Source organism: Peromyscus californicus, unplaced genomic scaffold, assembly GCF_007827085.1.
Source record: "Peromyscus californicus insignis strain IS unplaced genomic scaffold, ASM782708v3 Scaffold_18__1_contigs__length_77618521, whole genome shotgun sequence".
Taxonomy (NCBI): Eukaryota; Metazoa; Chordata; class Mammalia; order Rodentia; family Cricetidae; genus Peromyscus; species Peromyscus californicus.
The window spans coordinates 29,320,430-29,338,958 of record NW_026294480.1 but is presented as its reverse complement, the minus strand read 5'-3'; the positions used below and the strand labels follow the sequence as shown (position 1 = coordinate 29,338,958).

The 18,529-nt window shown below is 47.0% G+C and overlaps 1 protein-coding gene across 1 annotated transcript in view; it reads right to left on the bottom strand.

Annotated features, from left to right (window-relative positions):
* Positions 1-12,050: 12,050 nt before the first annotated feature.
* Slc1a3 (solute carrier family 1 member 3) overlaps positions 12,051-18,529 on the bottom strand; it is a 79,553-nt gene continuing 73,074 nt past the window's right edge. The window contains exons 9-10 of the mRNA XM_052743158.1: positions 16,729-16,863; positions 12,051-14,345 (exon numbers count right to left, since the gene is read on the bottom strand). Of these exons, the coding sequence (XP_052599118.1) occupies positions 14,138-14,345; positions 16,729-16,863 (343 nt within the window). The 3' untranslated portion in view covers positions 12,051-14,137. The remainder of the gene's footprint in view (positions 14,346-16,728; positions 16,864-18,529) is intronic.

Below are 18,529 nucleotides of genomic sequence, written 5' to 3'. Positions count from 1 at the left end.
CCCAAAGAAAAATCTCAGCTGGGAAAGAAGAAGAAACATTTTAGTACAATAGTAGTAGCCTGGGAGGCCAAGGCATAAAAAGGAACAATTTGGAAAGACTTTCTGAGAGACCCGCTGCCCCTATTGAAGCAGATGATCAGGGAGAGGGTGGGTAGTGTTCGGGAGTGGGAGGTGTCAGCTGTAGTGGGAGGTGTCAGCTGGAGTGGGAGGTGTCAGCTGGAGTGGGAGGGGTTAGCTGTAGTGGGAGGGGTCAGCTGAAGTGGGAGGTAACACAAACATAGGTGATTAGGCCTGGGATTCAGAGAGCCCAGTACCACTGGGATGGGATAAGAAGTTCAGCATGGTATCCTTTTGACCCTGACAAGGGCAAGGGTTGGAGATAAGGATGAAGGGGGACGGGTCCAGAATGATGGCCAGGAAACTCTATAGGAATGTGAGCTCTATCCTGGAGCTGGAGAAGCCAATGAAGGGTTTAAATCAATGGCAGCAGAAACCTGTGTCAGCAGCAATGCCACAGTATTCAGAACTTTGCTAAAATCAGTATTGCCATTGCCTTTACCTGCTGGCCAGGAAATGTGCGGAGGGTCACCTGGGACAAGGCCCTTCTTTGTTTATTACTCCTTAATGTAGGGTTATGGTGTATTCATAAGAGCTGGGTGGGCCTCCCTTACCAGCGTGGCCTGGTCACAGCCAATGTCATCAACTGCCAGGCGAGGAAGGACTTTCTGTGGACAAAGACTGCTCAGTTTTCTTCATCACAGCCAGGAGACTGAAATCACAGGAAAGACCAGAAAGACTAGTTAAAGCCAAAGACTGTAACATCGGACTTTCCTGGTTGGAATTCCAAGTTCACCATCTGTTCGCTCTACAACTGAGAACATGTTAGGCTCAGTTTTCTCACCTGTAGAAGAGAGTCACGGTAATGTAACCATCTCCCAGGGCTTCATAAAGACCACACAGGAAGATACATGCAAAGTGCCCAACACTTAATAAGGGCTTTAGGAAGGCTAAAAGACATACGGAACTTGATATTGAGGGGCTATTGGAGGGTAAACAAAATAAGATACCGATTCTCGCCATAGATGGTCTTCTTCCTATGATGTCACAGGGACTCTTAGAGAGTTTGACTACCTTACTCAGGAACACATGACAGGAGGTGACCGTGACCCTGTGTGACTACAAGTGACCTTGTGGAGTACAGCTGCATGGAGAAGCAAGGTGGTCTAGGAGGAGTGAAATTCTGTTGGAGTTGGAGTTGATACCTTTTCCCCGGATCTGTGCTTTGAGTAGGGCGTTGACATGCTGGCCTCTCCACAGCCACCAGATGTCAGTGCTGACAAAGGGTTGCTCTCGGGTTCTGTCTCACGAGGTAGTTCCAGAGTGCGCTCAGGTCTTCATTGAGCAGATAAAGCAAGCCTCCTGGTGGTGGCCATCTTCAAATTTACCAGAGTGTGGGGTGCTTTTGGGGGGAGTAGACTGGAGTGAAGGGACACCAGCCCACGGAGCGTGTGGCTCTGGCAGGCCTCGCCCTTCTCCCCGTTCCTCTGCCTTGCTGAAACAGTTAGATTGCATTTCTGAAGCTCGGCGCCAAGGTCTATTCCCTTATTTGGCCAGTCCCTCCTCCTGAGGCTAACAAGGTCCAGCTATCAAAGTATTCAAGTCCAGCAATCACAAGCTGCCTTTGGCTCACCTAACGAACATGCCCAGTTAAAATTAAACACCTTGTCCTAACACGGGGTTTCCCCTTGTATCTTTATAAAGCGCCATTTTCCTATGGGCCATGTCTGTCTCCTCTATCCCGAGACAGTCCTTCGTCCCCCGGGACAATACCCCTGCCCCCTTTCTCTTGTCCCCTTCCCCTTCTCCCTCGTCCTCTATCTCTTGTCTTCATGTCTTATTCCCTGTCCTCTGTCCCCCTGGGGCCAATAAATCTTTGTGCTGAGAACTTGGTCTGAGAACTTGGCCTTGGGCGGTCCTGAGTTGATATTTTTCCTTTCACAGAGGACCACAACAACATAACTCAGAAATGAATTTGCAAAAGGTGTGGTTGGAAAGCATTTGGCTTTTTACAACATTACTCCCTGAAGTAGGACCTGTCTCTAAAAGATGAACCTTTGAAAGCCATGAGTTCTGGAAACCAAAAGGTCCTCAAACTCTTACGGTCCATAAGATGAAAAATTGTTGACCAGTTATTAGTGATTGATCAGCAAAAGCTTGGAACTAAAGCTTTAGGCTTGTGATTCATGAAATGTAACTTAGAGTAAAAGCCTATACATGTAAGTGATTGAAAATTTCTCAAAGCAGGAGGTCTTTCATATGTATGATTTTATATTCCTTCATTTAAAAGTGCTATCTAGGGCCCACTAGCCTCAAAACCTACAGAATGTTCTAGATGAAGTCCTAGGTGTACAGTGTTTAGCTGGAGTTAACCTCCAGGGTTAGCGTAGACCACACCACATGCTTTGGACACAGATATGGTTTAAATTGCAACTTGACCTTGAATAAACTACCTATCCTCCAAGCCTCCACTTTCTTACCGTCAGGTAAATGAATTAAGGCCTATTAACAAGGTTGCTGTGGGTGTTGACGTGCAGTAGGCTTTTAGGACTTGCTTCCCCCTTCTGTATGTGAAGATTTTTATACTATACACGACGAGACACTATAATTTAACTAAATCAGAGCGTTTCTGATGTGCAAGGGAGATAGAGTACTTACACCAGAGCCCAGAGACTTGTAGGCGTGGAGTAGTCCTGATGTGGTCCCTGTATCATGGTGCTTGGGACCGAACACCGGACTAACTACCCCATCGGGATTTGGAGGGTTGAAGACAAACCTGGTTCATAGTGTTGTTCCCTGGGATGCCCTGTCTCACCCTCTTCTTATCATGTGAATGTCATTGCTTGTTCGTTTTCCTTGATAGAATCAGTGCTTGTCTAGCAAGTAGTAGGCACCCCACCTATCGATGAATTAATGCATAATTATCATAAGCCTGGAACTGGTGGGTCAGATGCCTTTCTCAGAAGATGGTAATGAGGGAGTCTCCGGTGGTGGGGAAGATCTGGAGAACCGACAACAATAGGGACCTAGGATTTGTGTTATAGTTTATGTAAGTTGTGGTTTTTTTTTCCCCGTTTTGAGATTCTCTTAGTTCCCTGAGCAGGGATTTTGTTGTACTCCAGCTCCTCTGAGTCTTAATCTGTGTTACTTTTTTCTTGTGATGTGTTGATAAATAGCCCTCCTCACCGGAGCATTAATTCCCTGGACCTGTCTTATAATAATATTCCAGCTAAATAACTCACTTCAACGGACTGATCCGGCTTTAGAGCTGGGAAGCGCAATGGTGGCGATCTGCTGCCATCCTGTGGTAGCACTGTTCCCTGTGTAGACACAGTCACAGGGGACTAAGCACAGGAGAGCAGCACTTAGTGAGGACCCTGGTACTGACAACATGGGGGTGGGGGACGGGGGGGGGGGTGCGGGATGGGGAATGGGGGATGGGGGCTAGGATGGAAGGGTCTTTGGAGCTGCTGACCTTTCACAGAGCCCTTGTGGCCAGAGATGTGCAATGAGGTCCTGCTTAATTTCAGTCCTAATAAAGATAGAACTTTTTGAGCACTGTAGGTGCTGGGCATGAGCCAAGAGTGTCTTGATTAAATCTCCACCAACTTCGTTGATTCTAATGCTGCTTCCCCGGAGGAAGGGGAGACGCTGGGTACAGAGATGGGAAGTTACTAGGGCGCGGAGCTGAGTGTGTCAGAGGAGGAGGCTGGGGAGAGATGGCTTGGCGGGCTGAGGCATTTGCTCTCACGGCTGATGGCTGGAGTTGAATCCCTGGAACCTAAACAGTGGGAGGAGAGAACTGACTCTCACAAGCTGTCCTCTGACCTCCAATAATAAATAATACATAAATAATTAAAAAAGAAAAAGAGAAAGGTTCTGATGTGATCTGGAGCTTCAGGCCACAAAGCCAGTGCACAGACTTAATCAGGGGTGACTCCTGGTCTCAGGATCTCACAGCCAGCACCGGGTGGAGCCGCACAATGTGAGTAGGAGGCGAAGGACAAGGGAGTTTTTTCCTTCTGCTAAGGTGAACCCTTGATTTCCTTCTGCACAGTGGGGATTGGGTTCGAGAGGAGCTGCTGCCGACATCCCATGGCTGCTTCCCATTGGGATGAGAAGCCAGTGTCTATGGACTTCTTTCCTATATCAAAGGTTTCCTCCATCTTTTTGGGGGAAGACTTGGAGAAGATGCCCCTCAACTTGACGTGAAGTCACCTCTCCTCACTAGGACTCTTTTTATGAGGAAAGAACCAGAGAAGATCCAGACACAATCTATGCCAGGGCGGGAAGGTGAGGCCAAGCTCCTTCAGCATCTGATGTCCAGGATGGCCCACCTCCTTCTTCTGTAGGGGCTCTTAACCTTTAATCTCATGGTGCTCCAAAGTCCAGGAAGTCCAATGTGACTTGGTGGCCTGACTTGAAGTGACCTGTGATTTCAAGGGAGGGATGTGTGGAATAAATTTTGGAGGAAAAACTCAGCCTGACATAAAAGGCCCAAATAGTTTCATAAGTGAATAAATCTCCAAGGGATAACTAGGAGATGGGAGATGAGTTTTTTAAAAAAACTTGTATGAAAAAGAATCCTAGGGAAGAAATCTCTACTGCCAGCCCCCCCCCCCCCGCACCCCCTTCCCGCCGCCCCATAACAATGACATAATATTTGAGGAAGAGCTGATGCAATTTTCTCTTTTACTTCTCAGAATATACTTTCTGCCAAGCTGGCCAAGGCCACTCATTTGCCTGAAGAAATTGGGATAATTACAGGAGAGAGAGAAATCGACAGTACTCAGGTTTTGGTTCTCGAAATAGAATCTTGTTTCAAGGCAACAGGCTTGAGAGCAGGTATTATAGAAGGATCCCATTTGCTAAATTCCCTCATTTCCCGCCTTACTTACCTTGAGCCAGACCACAGGGTTCTTATGCAAAAGGAGAAGAGGGCAATGCAAAAACCCAGCCCTTTCAGCTGTGGGCATGGGTGGAAAAATAAGGATGCCACAAGGGAAGTTTCTGAGGAGAATGATGTATGCCCTGACCTCATTCCCAGACTGTGTCTTGTGCCTGACTGACAGAGGGTGACTTCCACATCTGAGTTTTTCTCATTCTTGTGAAATGGGGATGACAGGTTGAGAAACGGAGTCTCAAGGGGGCCCTGTCTTGATGGGCCAGCCAGGGCTGGTTGAAGAATGTAGAGAGGGAGCAGAAAGAACAGGAGACAGTGTTGAAGGATCCCAACCATCTCTATAGAAAGTGGCTGGCTTACCCCGAAGATGTGGGCAAACACTGGGATAGTCAAGCTGGAGGACAAACAGAAAAGTGACGTATTATCTCAGTCCCATTTGCTATAATCAAATACTCGGCACTGGGGAATTTGTAAAGAGCAAGGGTTTACCTTCCCACAATGCTAGAGGCTAGAGAACTGAAGATAAAGCCTGGTGAGGAACTCATCCTCTGGAAGCAAAGAACACTGCCCTCCCAGGTGGAAGGCTAGAATGTGAGTAACCCAAGGCCTTCAGGGAGCCTCTTTGATAGGGGCCGTTATTATCCTAGTCACTGTCCATGAAGGAGAAGCGCCCTTGGCCTGCCTACTCAGGTCTTAATGGCCTGACGTTATCGATGTGTGAATTTTGGAGGAGGCACATTTACATCTAAAGGAAGGATCTCTTAGCCTTTCATGCCCAGAGGCATCCCATCCTAGGTGGACCAATGTCCACCTCCTCCGTGTGGTTTATAAGACCCTCCCAGATGGAGCCTTGGTCCTTGTCTGACTCCATCCCCTTCATCCAGCCGCACCAGCCTCTCGTGGTACTTTACTTCCTGGGCAGCCCACACTGCACACCTGAGATGCTTACCACAAGCTTTTTCTCCCCTCCGAGGCCAAAGCTGGTGCCTTACTTCCTTAAGATCTTTTACACAAGACTTCCCCAGGAAGCCTCCTGGACCACCCTGTACTCACAGTTCTCCAGTCTGTCTCCGGGTCTCACCCTCTACTGTTGTTCTTGCTAACAGTGACTATACTTATCCCATGTTTCAGTCTGCTTGGGCTGCCATAACAGAACACCACAGACTGGGAGACCTGAAGGAAACACACTTACCGGGCACAGTCTGGAGGCTGAAAGCCCTTGGAGTGCCAGCATGGTTGACTTCTGGCGAGCGGTCCTTTCTTGGCTTTCAGATCTGTGGCCTGTGCTCTGAGCATGCATGTCTGTGGAGGTTGAATTTCAATATGCAAATGTTGGAAGTGAGACTTAGTTTAGTCCTCAGAAATCTATTTTACACCTGAATAATATAGAGCTCCACGAAGGGAGGGGGCTTTATCTATGGTGCCCATTTCTGTGCCTGGCACGTGATCGACACCCCATAAATACCTGTTGAATACACGAAGGACCTGAATTCTCCCTATGGACTGTAGTGGTACCACGAGCAAATTTATTAGCTCAGAATAGTAAGCCCTTGAACAAGATCCTTTTTTTCAAGTATGTATACACACAAGAGGGACTTTCCCTCTGTTTTGTATCTAATCTATTCCTCCACAATCCCAGAAAATAAAAATGAGCAAAGAGAGGCGTGGGATTGTTAAGCAACCTGCCCAAGGGCCGGAGCTCATCGCCAAGGAAGGAAAAGGACGCTGGTGGTCAGTTCCACAGTCTCTTCCCTCTCAGACTCGGCATCAGTGGTCCTAAAGCCTTGGTGTGCAACAGTCTTGTTAAAGCGGACCGCTGGGTACCACCTTCCAGTGTCTGACTCCAGGTCTAGGATAGCATTTCTATTAATATTCCCAAGGGATATGCATATCCATCCCGCCCTACACTTTGAGAATCACGCTGCAGACACAGACTTCTTCAAGTTCAGTTTTCATTCAGACTTCTGAGTTTTTGTTTTTTTCTCAACCCACAGCCCTCCTTGAGCCCATCCACCATGGGTTTCTAGAGAACATTCGGTATTTCTAGACGGTGTCTGCTGCTCCGGGCGGGCCTGCTGGAGGCCCTGGCCACGTGGTGGCAGCAGTATTCCAGGCTCAGAGTGGCCTTCCTCTCTGGGTAGTTTTAGCATCGCATCCCCTGGTTCCCACCAAGGGGAGGCTTGATTGGCTTTTCCATTACTTGGCTGAGAAGACAGGACGACAGTGGCAGGGGGCCGGCAGAGCCAGAGGTCACCGGCACACAGAGGGCCAGTTTTGTTCTCTGGGAGACTCTGGGAGAGGAAGCTGGGTGGTCTCTTCAGAGTGTCTGAATTATGCGCTTCACAGAACCACCATGCAGCGCCAGGCCGCTGAGAGAACCAGGCCTGACAAAGGCTTGGCAGACTCTGGCAGGGACTGTTGGTGTGCCCGGCCCCAGCCCCCCACCCCCAACCCCCGTGCAGCAGCGCCTGGGCCCCTCCTGAAGAGCTCTGGCGAATTTTGGAAATGCTGGTTTCCAGGGGTGACGGGACTCCTCCCCACAGCCTCTCTCCCAGGAGATGCTGGGTTTACAGTCTTCCCATTAAGTCCCTTCCAGTCCCCCGAGGACTCAGGTGGAGCCTCGCACCGCTGCCATTCCCCCCACACCCCCCACCATCCCACTTCAGTGTCACCCCGAGGCCTTTTCTGCCTTTACTGGCCTATTTTGTTGTAAACATTTTTAAGAGTCATCCTGAGTGCCAAGAACTGAGCTGAGAATTTGATAAACACACACAAGCATACAAATGATGAATATGTACTCCCTTTACTCTCCTTTGTCACCCCCCTGCAAAAGGAATGATTACATTCATTTCAGGTGAAGAAGCTGGACTTTATAATGTGCCAATGTTAGGGAACCATTTAACTAAGGCTCAGGTTATGAACATCCCTTCCAACATATGGTAAGCCGATGTGAAAGCTAGGTTTGGGGATACCGGGCTTTATCTGACCCCCACTTGTACAGATGGGTTCACTGAAGTATTATGGTGGAGATTAACCCATTGTTGTGTCCAGATTTGGGGTTAAACAACCTCTGAAGTTGGAGGCCTTTAAATTTTAGGAGACATGAAGCTTTCTTTTCTTTCTTCTCTCCAGTTGAGATATGATCACTGGGTAGTCCAGACTGGCCTCCATCTTGTGGTACTTTGGCCTCATTCTCCCAAGCACTGGGGTTTTATAAGAGGCATAAGCCACCACGCATGCCTGGTATGATGTGTACACTACCATGCCTGGCATTACATTTTCCTGAGGATAGCTGTGCTTTCTATTTGCTTGGTTCACAGTTCTTCTGGGCTTAAAGACAAGACTGGCTCTCTGGGCTCCTGTAGCTTCAATGCAGTGAATTGGGTGACAATTTTCAGAGGAGTATTACTGACAGAATCTTGGCCAGCCACGTTTCTCCCCAGGACAGGTCATCCGATCGGCTCACACTGAGCTAAGCGGATCCCTAAATCGTCTTTATTTTCTCTCCCAATGGCTATGTCTCAAAGCTCCTGGCTGGGCACTTCCGGGACTTTTTTATGATTTCCTGAACCTCCGGAGTCAGAGGAAGGACTCCTAAGTTGCCAGCTGACGCCATTTCCCAGGAGATCCACACTGGTCTCGAAAGCCACTGAGTGCCTGCCATCACTGGGGAGAATGTGACTCTCTTCCTTCCGCAGTCCCGGTTGGTCCCTGCTCGTCCTGGCCCCCAGGCCTGGCTTAATGTAGGGGTTTCTGCAGAGTAAGTGCCATTCACAGTCTCTGGAAAAGATTTTGAAAAAAATGCCCCATTTCCCTCTTTATGACCACTGGAAAATAGTCAGGTTTGAGTAGGACAGGATGACAGACAGGCAGGTACTTTTATAAAGCCACCCCCAAGTAAAAAGAAAAGTGCCCCGTCTCTTGAAAGCAATGTTAGTGACATGCCTGTGTTTCAATGGATTTCGGAAAGTATTCTATGTTGGAGTCGGGACAGAGAGGGAGTAGGGGGAGGGAAGGGAAGGAGAAAATGAGACGGAAGCAAAACAAAGCAAACGTGAGCCTTCAAATACTTCCAGCACGGATAAGCGAAACATCATTGAACTTATTTAAGACAGAGGTTGCAGAGCCCTGAAGGTGATCCATCAGGCTTTTAGATGGTGGCCACAAGATTTACAAGGACATGATCAGTGCTAATGATGCCAAGAGAAGTAAACAGTAGAGAGTTCTAGAAGTGGACGTTTTAAAGAGTGTTTTCCCTTTCGATGAACAATTACAAATGGAAATGGGGATAAAGAAGACCCCCTCCCCCAACACACAGACTCCTTCACATATTACATCCACTGTACTGAGGCAAATAGAAATCATTTTCTAGGGCTGGAGAGATGGCTCAGTGGTTTAAGAGCACAGGCTGCTCTTCCAGAGGACCTGGGTTCAATTCCCAGCACCCACATGTCAGCTCACAACTGTCGTAACTCTAGTTCCAGGGGATCTGACACCTTCACATCAATGCACAGAAAATAAATTTAGAAATCGTTTTCTAATTTTCTTTTCACTTGTACGTGGGCCTCCCAAGTCACCAAATAATATGGAATATCCAGTGCCTCCTTTTGCATCCTCAGTATATTATTTATTATTTAATGCTTAGACTAAAACAATATTTGTTACTTATCTGAAGTTCAAGTTTAATGGAGTGTCTTGTGTTTCATCTGACAACTCTATTTACAGGGGTAGAATTTAATGAAATGTGAATGTCCTAAAAGTCAAAGCTGGAGTAGCAGTTTTGTGGGTAGGAGGACCCTGCCCAATGGTTGGGAGGTGTTGCCAGGCTGCTTTCAGAGTACTGGTGTCTGGCTGAGAAAGTAAGAAAGAGAGAGTACCGGAGAATGAGAATCTGCTAGACTCCAGGATAGCGTTCTCAACCTTGCTAATACTGAGACCCTTTAATACAGTTCCTCATGTTGTGGTGACTCCCAAACCCTAAAATTATTTTCGTTGCTACTTCATAACTGTAATTTTGCTACTGTTATGAATCGTAATGTAAATATCGGTGTTTCCCGAGGGTCTTGGGTGACCCGTGCAAGGGTGGAGACCACAGGTTGAGAACCACCTGTGCAGGGGTTCCTGAAAAGTGATGCCTAGGAAAATGGGGCCTCTTGGAGAGATTTTGCGCAGGTAGGGGGGCAGAGGGAACCGAGAAAAAGGAGACCTTCAGGAATTTTCCGGCACTTGATGGCTTATTACAGATTAAGCCCGCTTGTTACTGCAGACTTCAAAATGAGGCGTCACTCAGGTGAATTCTCCGGCAGCAGGCCAGAGCCTTCTCCGTGGTGGTCTTGAATGGGCTTCCGTGATAGCTAGCGGGATGTTCCCCGGATTTCTCTTCACTTCCTCCCTTAGGACACTACTCGCGGTCCCTTCCCTCTCTGTTCCTTTTTTTTTTTTTTTTTGTGGGCTTATTCATTCAGAATGTGCCCTAGTCGGGACACCTCTCAGCTGCCCTGGCCGGGAGAGGAGGCCACACAGAGCTCGGCATTGTTGATCCAGATCTGGGACCACCCGCGTGGGAGCAGAGGAGACACAACCCACTAACACAGAGGCCTGATGACTGACAGCAGCTTCGGGTCAAGTGCCCAGCGGGCTGCCCGGAAAGAGGCCCTGGGTTCCGGACCCCAGCGGGGTCTTGCCCACAAAGCTCCCCTCCAGGGGGAAGCAAACCCTCCCTCCCCCCAAGCTCCGTTCAGACTCACGCAAACGGCGGTGATCCCCCTCCCCCTTAGGAAGGACTCCTGTTGCTTTGGACAGTGTGGGGTGACAGGTTTACTACAGGAAAAGGAAGACATGGACGCTATCTTCTAAAGACCTAGACATTTTTAAAAACGTTAGGAGGGGGGGGGGACCCAAAGCTAAATATATTTACTTAGAAACAGTGAAAAATGTTAGCCTGATTTTCTTTTTCATAGTTCTGTTTGTGAGCAGATTTATGACCACCCACGTGGGGCCCTCTACCCGTTTCCGTCTCGTTCTGGTTAGACTGGGACTGAGGTGCCCTGTTTCTCGGCCACAGTGGCCTCTCCACAGTCTCACCGACCAGGCTCTGGGGAGAGCCTCCACCTTAGGATGCAGAGCGAAGATAAACTGGTTAAGGAGCGAGTACTTTCTAGCAGGGGGTTGGTCTGCTGTGGCACCTCCCAGAACGCAATCCGATGTCCAGAAGACTCCGCAGGCTGGCAGATAATCGCTCTCTCCAGGGAGACCAGGTTTTGATATTTTAGATGTGAGCAATCTCCTTCCTAGTCCCAAATCGGCTAAGTGAACATCATCTATGCCTTGGAAAAAGGCTCAAATACAGTGATTTGTAAAAACTCCCATCCTAATATCCTATACAGAAACTAATGAAAATTAAGGAAAATGCAAAATGTACAAAACTTTATAATTCTCAGCGCTGTAATCCCACTGAAGCCTTCCCAAGATGGCCTAAACTCCATGGGCTCTAAGCAGGAAATTTTTCTGTAGGTGACTGCCCCCTGCTGGTAGCCGAAGAGATTAAAGAATCTACCGCTGGCACTTCAGGCTGGAGATTTCATGATACTGTCCACCAATCCTTTATTAAGAAGCTGGAGGGAAAATAGTCCTCCGTAAGTGGTTATTAGTAACTAGGACTGCTTTTGAAATACCTTTTGGGATCTAACTCTGTTCTTTTCCTAAATGGCAGCAGTAACCACAGAGATTAATCTATTTAATTCGAAGGCCAGACAGGAAATCACTGTTTCAAAGAGTGCCATGGTAGCCTTTGCTGTTCTGGTTCCCAACACAGAAATGACTCCCTTTATCTGAGAAATCGGAATCCGACCTGGGCAACTAATTGCAAGTTGTCACAGCACCATGCATTCCACCTCTCTTCCTCTTTTTGGCCTCCCGTTCTAGGAGTTGAGCTACAGAATGTCATTATGTATTGCCTCTTGGCTAACTCCCCCCAGCTGGTTCTGCTAAAATTTTACCGTCCAGAGTCGCATCTTTCTCCGGCATGCCTTATGCTCACTACAGCATTTACATAAATGGGGAAAAAGAATAATAACAACATGCAAATACGTTAATGTAAAACTATTTTTTTTTCTTTATTGAAAATACATCTACAAAGTAATGCTTTCCAGTCCATAGTGGGTGCAAGCATAGGCAGAGCCTCTGATAGACTGGCAAAGGGATCACCTTGGAGGATCTGTTTTCATAAGAAATGGTTAGTACAAAAAAACAAAAAACAAAAACAAAAACAAAAAACCTCACACTGGGTAACAGCATTAATTTGACATGATTAAGTTTTGTTCTACTAGTGTCTAAAAAAGACTGCCACATATATTAACTTCTGTAGTGTATTTCCCAAACAGAGTTTGCCGTTATTAAATGATTACTCCACCATAGCCTAGTGTTAACCTTTATATGCGTGGAATGCTCAAAATCTCTATAAAATATCTCTAATTGTAGATTGGAAGACACATTTCTAGATACTCAGTTTGTTAGCGTGATTATGTCCATTCATCATTTTCGGTCAGAAACTAATGCAGCTGGTACTATCTGATGGCTCCTAATGAGTATCTTCCACTGAATATTCCTAAGGGGGTAAAGATACTTAATCTCTTTTAAACTTGGGAGCTGCCTTGCCTGAAAGTAATGCCCCTGCTGTCTTTTCTTGTGTCCTCATTGACGTTACTTTCATGCTGACTCATCTACCATGTTTTTGTAGGGCCACAAACAAAACTAAAGCAAACTCCGTTCTAGATGAGAATTTCGAACGATTTGCCAAGTGCCATTTCTATACAAAGAAGTATCTTGTTTCTTTCATTCTAAGCACTTCTGTTTAAATTGTAAAACAAAACAAAAACAACAACAGAACTTCCCCAAAACTAGAAAACATTTTCAGAGATGAGAACATCTATCCAGTACATGGATATGTCCCAGAAATCTCATTTGTTTGACTCTGAAGTATGAAAGAAGTGGCATTATATGTCATTTCTTTGGGGACTGATTGGAAACTGAAGACCTGAAGTGTTCAGGTTAACAAAAAGGGCCGAGATGTCGCTCTCCCTTTTACTCCTCTGAAAGAAGACCAGCTGTTCTTGATCTTTATAAAGAATCCTCCCTTTGAAATGTGGGCCATGCTCTGTTCTTTCTCTGCTCCTTAGTGTTCTGTAGTAAGACCATGAGCACACTTGCTAATTGCTAGTCTTCAGTTTATTTCCTAAACATCTAGCTGTCAGTTGAGGAGTGGCGGGAAGCTTTCTTAGAGCCATCCCTTGGGTTTGGGGAGAATACCCAAGAAGTGAGTGCTTCTAATATTGGTAAACAAAACAAACCAAACAAAAACAGGCAAGGGACCCCACAAATAATCCCACTCCTGGAATGGCCTTCCACATGTCTACTTATATAACCAACATTTTGGACCCAGGACCTAGTGAGCCACACACAGCCTGCCCTTAAAGAGAAGTCTCCATTTCCATTACATGTCCTCTTTGAGATCTCCATGTCATACAGGGCAGGATCTTCCTGGTGTCACAGAAATCTCAGCTAGAGAGGCCCAGTGTGTCTAAAGGAGTCGCTCATTTTCAGGATGAAAATACTTAGGCCAAGGCATGAGATGAGTCTCACTCAAGACCACACTTTCTGCTCTTCCTCAAGACTGTGCATGTGGGCATTGCCCTGGTACTGATGAAGTCAGGAGAAATGGGGAAACATCTCTGCTACCCAAAAGACAACTGATAATCGCTCATCACGTTGTTACGTTTTTAAGACTAAAACTCAATTGTGTTCTGAAGGGTTTTTAAATTTTGAAAGTTGATTCTAAATTTTTTTTTTTTACTTATCATTTGTTTAATGCTTTTACTTACAAAACAATCACTTAGGATTGTTTGCCATCTAAATTTGTAATATCAAAACGATGTTTGAGTCCAATAACTTACTTGGTAAGAATAATATGAAGCGATTTAAAAATTCCAAATGTGGTCTGAAACCTATGTATTTTGGCTGCTGCCAAGCCCTCCCTTGTTTTTGGACATTTTTCCAATCCTATCGGAACAGGGAGGAAATGAGAAGGGGGTTCACTGCATGAGTGAACTCAATGAGATGGACACACTGCAGAATAGTTTTTCCAACACCTGGTGCTCGAGAAAGCACTCCTGTGCTGGTCTACATCTTGGTTTCACTGTCAGCCACGGGTTTCTCAGGTTCATTGTCCTGGGCAATCAGCTGATAGGGCTTCTTCATTTCATTCTCCTCAATCACGGAGTTCCCCATTTCAACATCTCGGTTCTTTAGTTCATGTCTCGACAAGTGCTCAACTATCCCTGCTCCGAGGGAGTCACCCAGCACGTTGGTGGTGGTTCGGAGGCGGTCCCTGCGGGTGGGGCAGGAAGGGAGGAAAAGAGAGGGTCCCATGAACACCCGCCAGATGCCAGCTTCTATGGTGAACTGGCTAACTGCAGGAGGCTTTAGAAGCATCTTTTAACTCTTAGAAGTGTGTACCCCTCCAACGGAGTGATTTCATACTCGACACACACCTACAACGGTCACTGTCAAAAGTTATAAGGACAAGTAGGTTGATAAGTTTTCAGCGATTAGTCTGGCTATAAACAGAAGGTGAACAGTAAGGGCTGACCCCCCCCCCCCCCACACACACACACACACGCTCCCTGTGTGTGTGTGTGTGAGCTTACCTGCACACACGCATGTGCGGAGGCCAGCAGTGTGGTCTTCAATTCTTTTCTACCTTACTTTTTGAGATAGGGTCTCTTGTTGAACCTAGAGCTCACCGATCTAGCTAGACTGGCTCGCCAGCCAATCCCAAAGGTCCTCCTGTCTCTGCCTTTCCAGTGCCGCTGCTGGAAGTATAGGGGTGTGCCAGTGCGCCCTGCTTCTTTTTAACGGGTACTGTGCTGAGGATGGAACTCAGACCCCCATGTTACACGGCAAGCTCTCATACTGACTGAGCCACTTCCCCAGTCCCCTTCTCCGTTTCCATTTAACATTTTCTCTTTCCTCCATTCACCTGCCGTTGGACTAATGGTTCTCAAAGCATGGTACAGAGGCTCCTTGGGGAGGTGTCCTGGGATACAACCCATTTCATAGGAACACTATGGTCTCATCTGCTTCCTTTACTCTTATTTTCTCAGGAATTTGTGGTAAATCTTGCATGGACTACATGATGTACAGCCTCATAGCACACTGCATGCAGAGGTAGTCAGGACAGGTGCAGTCGTCTGACGTTAAGCAGGACGTGTAGGGGGACTTACAAAATGTAACCCAGTGTCGTTCTTTTCACTAATCTTTTTGTCTACTAGTGATTATTCTTCACACAAAAAAATTGTTATTTATGTCAACCCATAATGAGTTGTTATTCTAGCTTTTAAAGGAAATGAAAACACGTGTGAGTTTTCACACTATGGTAATGGGTGTAAACCATATAGCTTTAATATACTGCCCATTTCAATCAGTTTTATGCATGAAGATTGAAAAAAACCTTGAGAGTGGAAGCTCGTATTCTACCAAAGTCCCTTTTGTTTTTGTTGAGACAAGTTTTCATTTAGCTCAGGCTGACTTTGAACTCATTGTGTGGCTTAGGAGGATGGCCTCTAACTTTTGATCCTTCTGACTTCACTCCCCACATGACTGAGATTACAGGTTTACACAGTCCTCCATCCATCCCCTCCCAGTTTATGGGGTGCTGGAGAATGAAGACAGAGTCTTGTGCACATTGGGCAAATATTCTACCAATTGAGCTACATCCCAAAGTATTGGTGTCAATTGATGTCTCAGAGGCATACTATGGACTGAGTTCTTTCTTACCTGTCATTGAATGTAATCCCTAGTCCCAACAGGAGGCAGAGAACACGGGTATCTCCACTATTAGGGAGGTGGAAGCTCTGGTGGTTAGGTAGGCTGATACTGTCACGGGGCCCGTGGTGATGACCCAAGTAACCCAGGAACTCATGCTCTGTCCCCTGGCCTGGGTGCACACTGTCGGACTCTTCCTAGCTCTAGTGAAGTAATCCCATGTGGACTCTAACATCCAATGTGTTTTCCTAGGTACTCTCTTTGGGCATCCCTTAAACAAATTTTTTTTTTCCCCAGTAGATGGGAATTTATGAGAGACTAGGGACAGACAATATCCCTGGAAGGGTGAGAGAAGAAGGCTTGAAGACAGACCCTACATGGTGGGGATCTAAGAATGTGGAGGCGACATTCCTTGGGATTTTCCTCAGAGTGCCAGATCAATTCCACTAGATGATATGAGCTCTCTGTCTGCAGGGCTATCCCTCACCTCATGTGTCTCAGACACAAACATCTGCCCTGAATTACCCCCACTGTTGTGGGAAGCACAAGGAGGAAGGGCCTGAGCTGGCATGTGGGGTCTGTAGCTCCAGCTGCTGAGGGGATGTGTTGTGCAACCCCGAGAGAGCCTGGCTGACTGATGTCAGCTTTGCAGACAGTAGGTTTCCCAACTCTGAGTGGCTTTATGGAGTGGGAGGGAGAGCAGCCAGATGTGCCCTACAGGCTGAGAGAGGAGGGAGTTTGCATGGCATGTTAGGCTGGGACTCGAGATAAGGACTGGGGACCAGGTCCTGAGGAAGATTTAATTTCCAGCCTGTGTGTCTTTCGCTCTGTTCTTCTGCAGGTCCATTAGGCTGTTGGTTATTCTAGAATTGTGGGGGTGCGAGAAGAGGGGTGGGCTTGTGGGTGGGAGCTACGGGGTGAGTCAGAACACAGTCCCCGATACTCACAGAAACCAGTCCACCGCGATGATGAGTGTGATGTCATCCGTGGGCAGGCCCACAGATGTCAGCACGATGACCATGGTGACCAGGCCCGCCTGAGGAATCCCAGCTGCCCCAATGCTTGCAGCCGTGGCTGTGATGCTGTTGACAGAAGGACCCAAACAGAGAGGTTTACAAATGCCTCATAATGGAGAGTACCTCGCAAAACTCACATTCCCACGCTCGAGTGGAAGATCTGCTTTAGAAGAATGGAAATGCGTAAATAAGAATCATCCACTGAGCTAACAGTCATACTAACTAAAATCGATCATGCACTTTTTATTACGTGTCAGCTGATAGGCCGGGCATGGTTTGCCTCATTTGATCATCACAACGACCCTTGTGAAGTGAGCTTGATTACTGTGACCGTTTTTAAGTAAAGAAATTGGTGGCTATATCCTTTTCTATGTTCTTACAATCATTTTGTAAGGTCTAAAAGGAAGCGGGGGGGGGTGGCTGTGGGGGTGGTGACTCAGTGGTAGAGCAATTGCCTAGCACGCGCTTGCGAGGCCCTGGATTTACCCCAGCACTGCCAAGGAACTCACAGGTGAATTTGCGCTTTAAAGTGCCATAGGGTTGTAGTGACAATTTATTTCTCATAATTGCCTTCCTCAAGAGGCTAAGTTTCCACGATTGTTGTAGCTACAGAATTAAATTGACTAATTCAAAAGCAGAATGATTTCTGAGCGAAATTCTATAGTGCTATAATTAAATCTCTCTCTCTCTCTCTCTCTCTCTCTCTCTCTCTCTCTCTCTCTCTCTCTCGTGTGTGTGTGTGTGTGTGTGTGTGTGTGTGTGTGTGTGTGTGTTCAGTATGGACCCAGCTACATGTGTGTTAATTGTCTAAGACTTATTTGTCTTATTGTCTAAGAGTGATGTGAGAGTGTGAAACTGTCTCCTCACGAATAATAAAGTATTGGCAAGATCTAAATAGCTTATGATTCCCCCATACTCCTTCCCTGCTGGGGCACTAGAGCGGCTAGTTTGTATGGCCACCTAGAATGAAATCAACACTTCCCAGCCTCCTAAATTCTGGATCATGACACATAGATGGAAGTGACTGGCCAGCCTCCGACTTGACTTCCCCTCTTCCTGTGGGCAAACATTTTTAGTGGTGAAAAGCCATCACGGCCCCCCCCCCCTGGCTGAAGGGGCTACCTAGAAACTTGGGAACTACAGCCTGTGTTCCTTACATTGTGGAACACTGACCAGCCTTGAGGGTTTTGTGGAGTAAACCTTAAAGAGAAATGTGTTTGTTACCTTGTTTAGGTCACTGAGACCTTTTTTTTTATTAACTCACATACAGCTGCAGCTTTATCTTAACTCAGGGCTCTTCAGCCAATATGCCAAGGTGTGTCTGAGAACAGGCTATAGGGCACTGAGACACTGATCTCCAGCCTCCTGTGTGGTTATATTGGGGCTCCTGATCCCTGGTGATCCTACAATCCCAATCGCTGGTCAGCCTATGATCACAATCACTAGTCAGCCCACGATCACAATTGCTGGTCAGCCTACGATCCCAGTGCCTGGTCAGCCTACAATCCCAATTACTGGTCAGCCTACAATCCCAATTGCTGGTCAGCCTACGATCCCAGTGCCTGGTCAGCCTACAATCCCAATTACTGGTCAGCCTACAATCCCAATCGCTGGTCAGCCTACGATCCCAGTGCCTGGTCAGCCTACAATCCCAATTGCTGGTCAGCCTATGATCCCAATCGCTGGTCAGTCTATGATCCCAATGCCTGGTCAGCCTGCGATCCCAATGCCC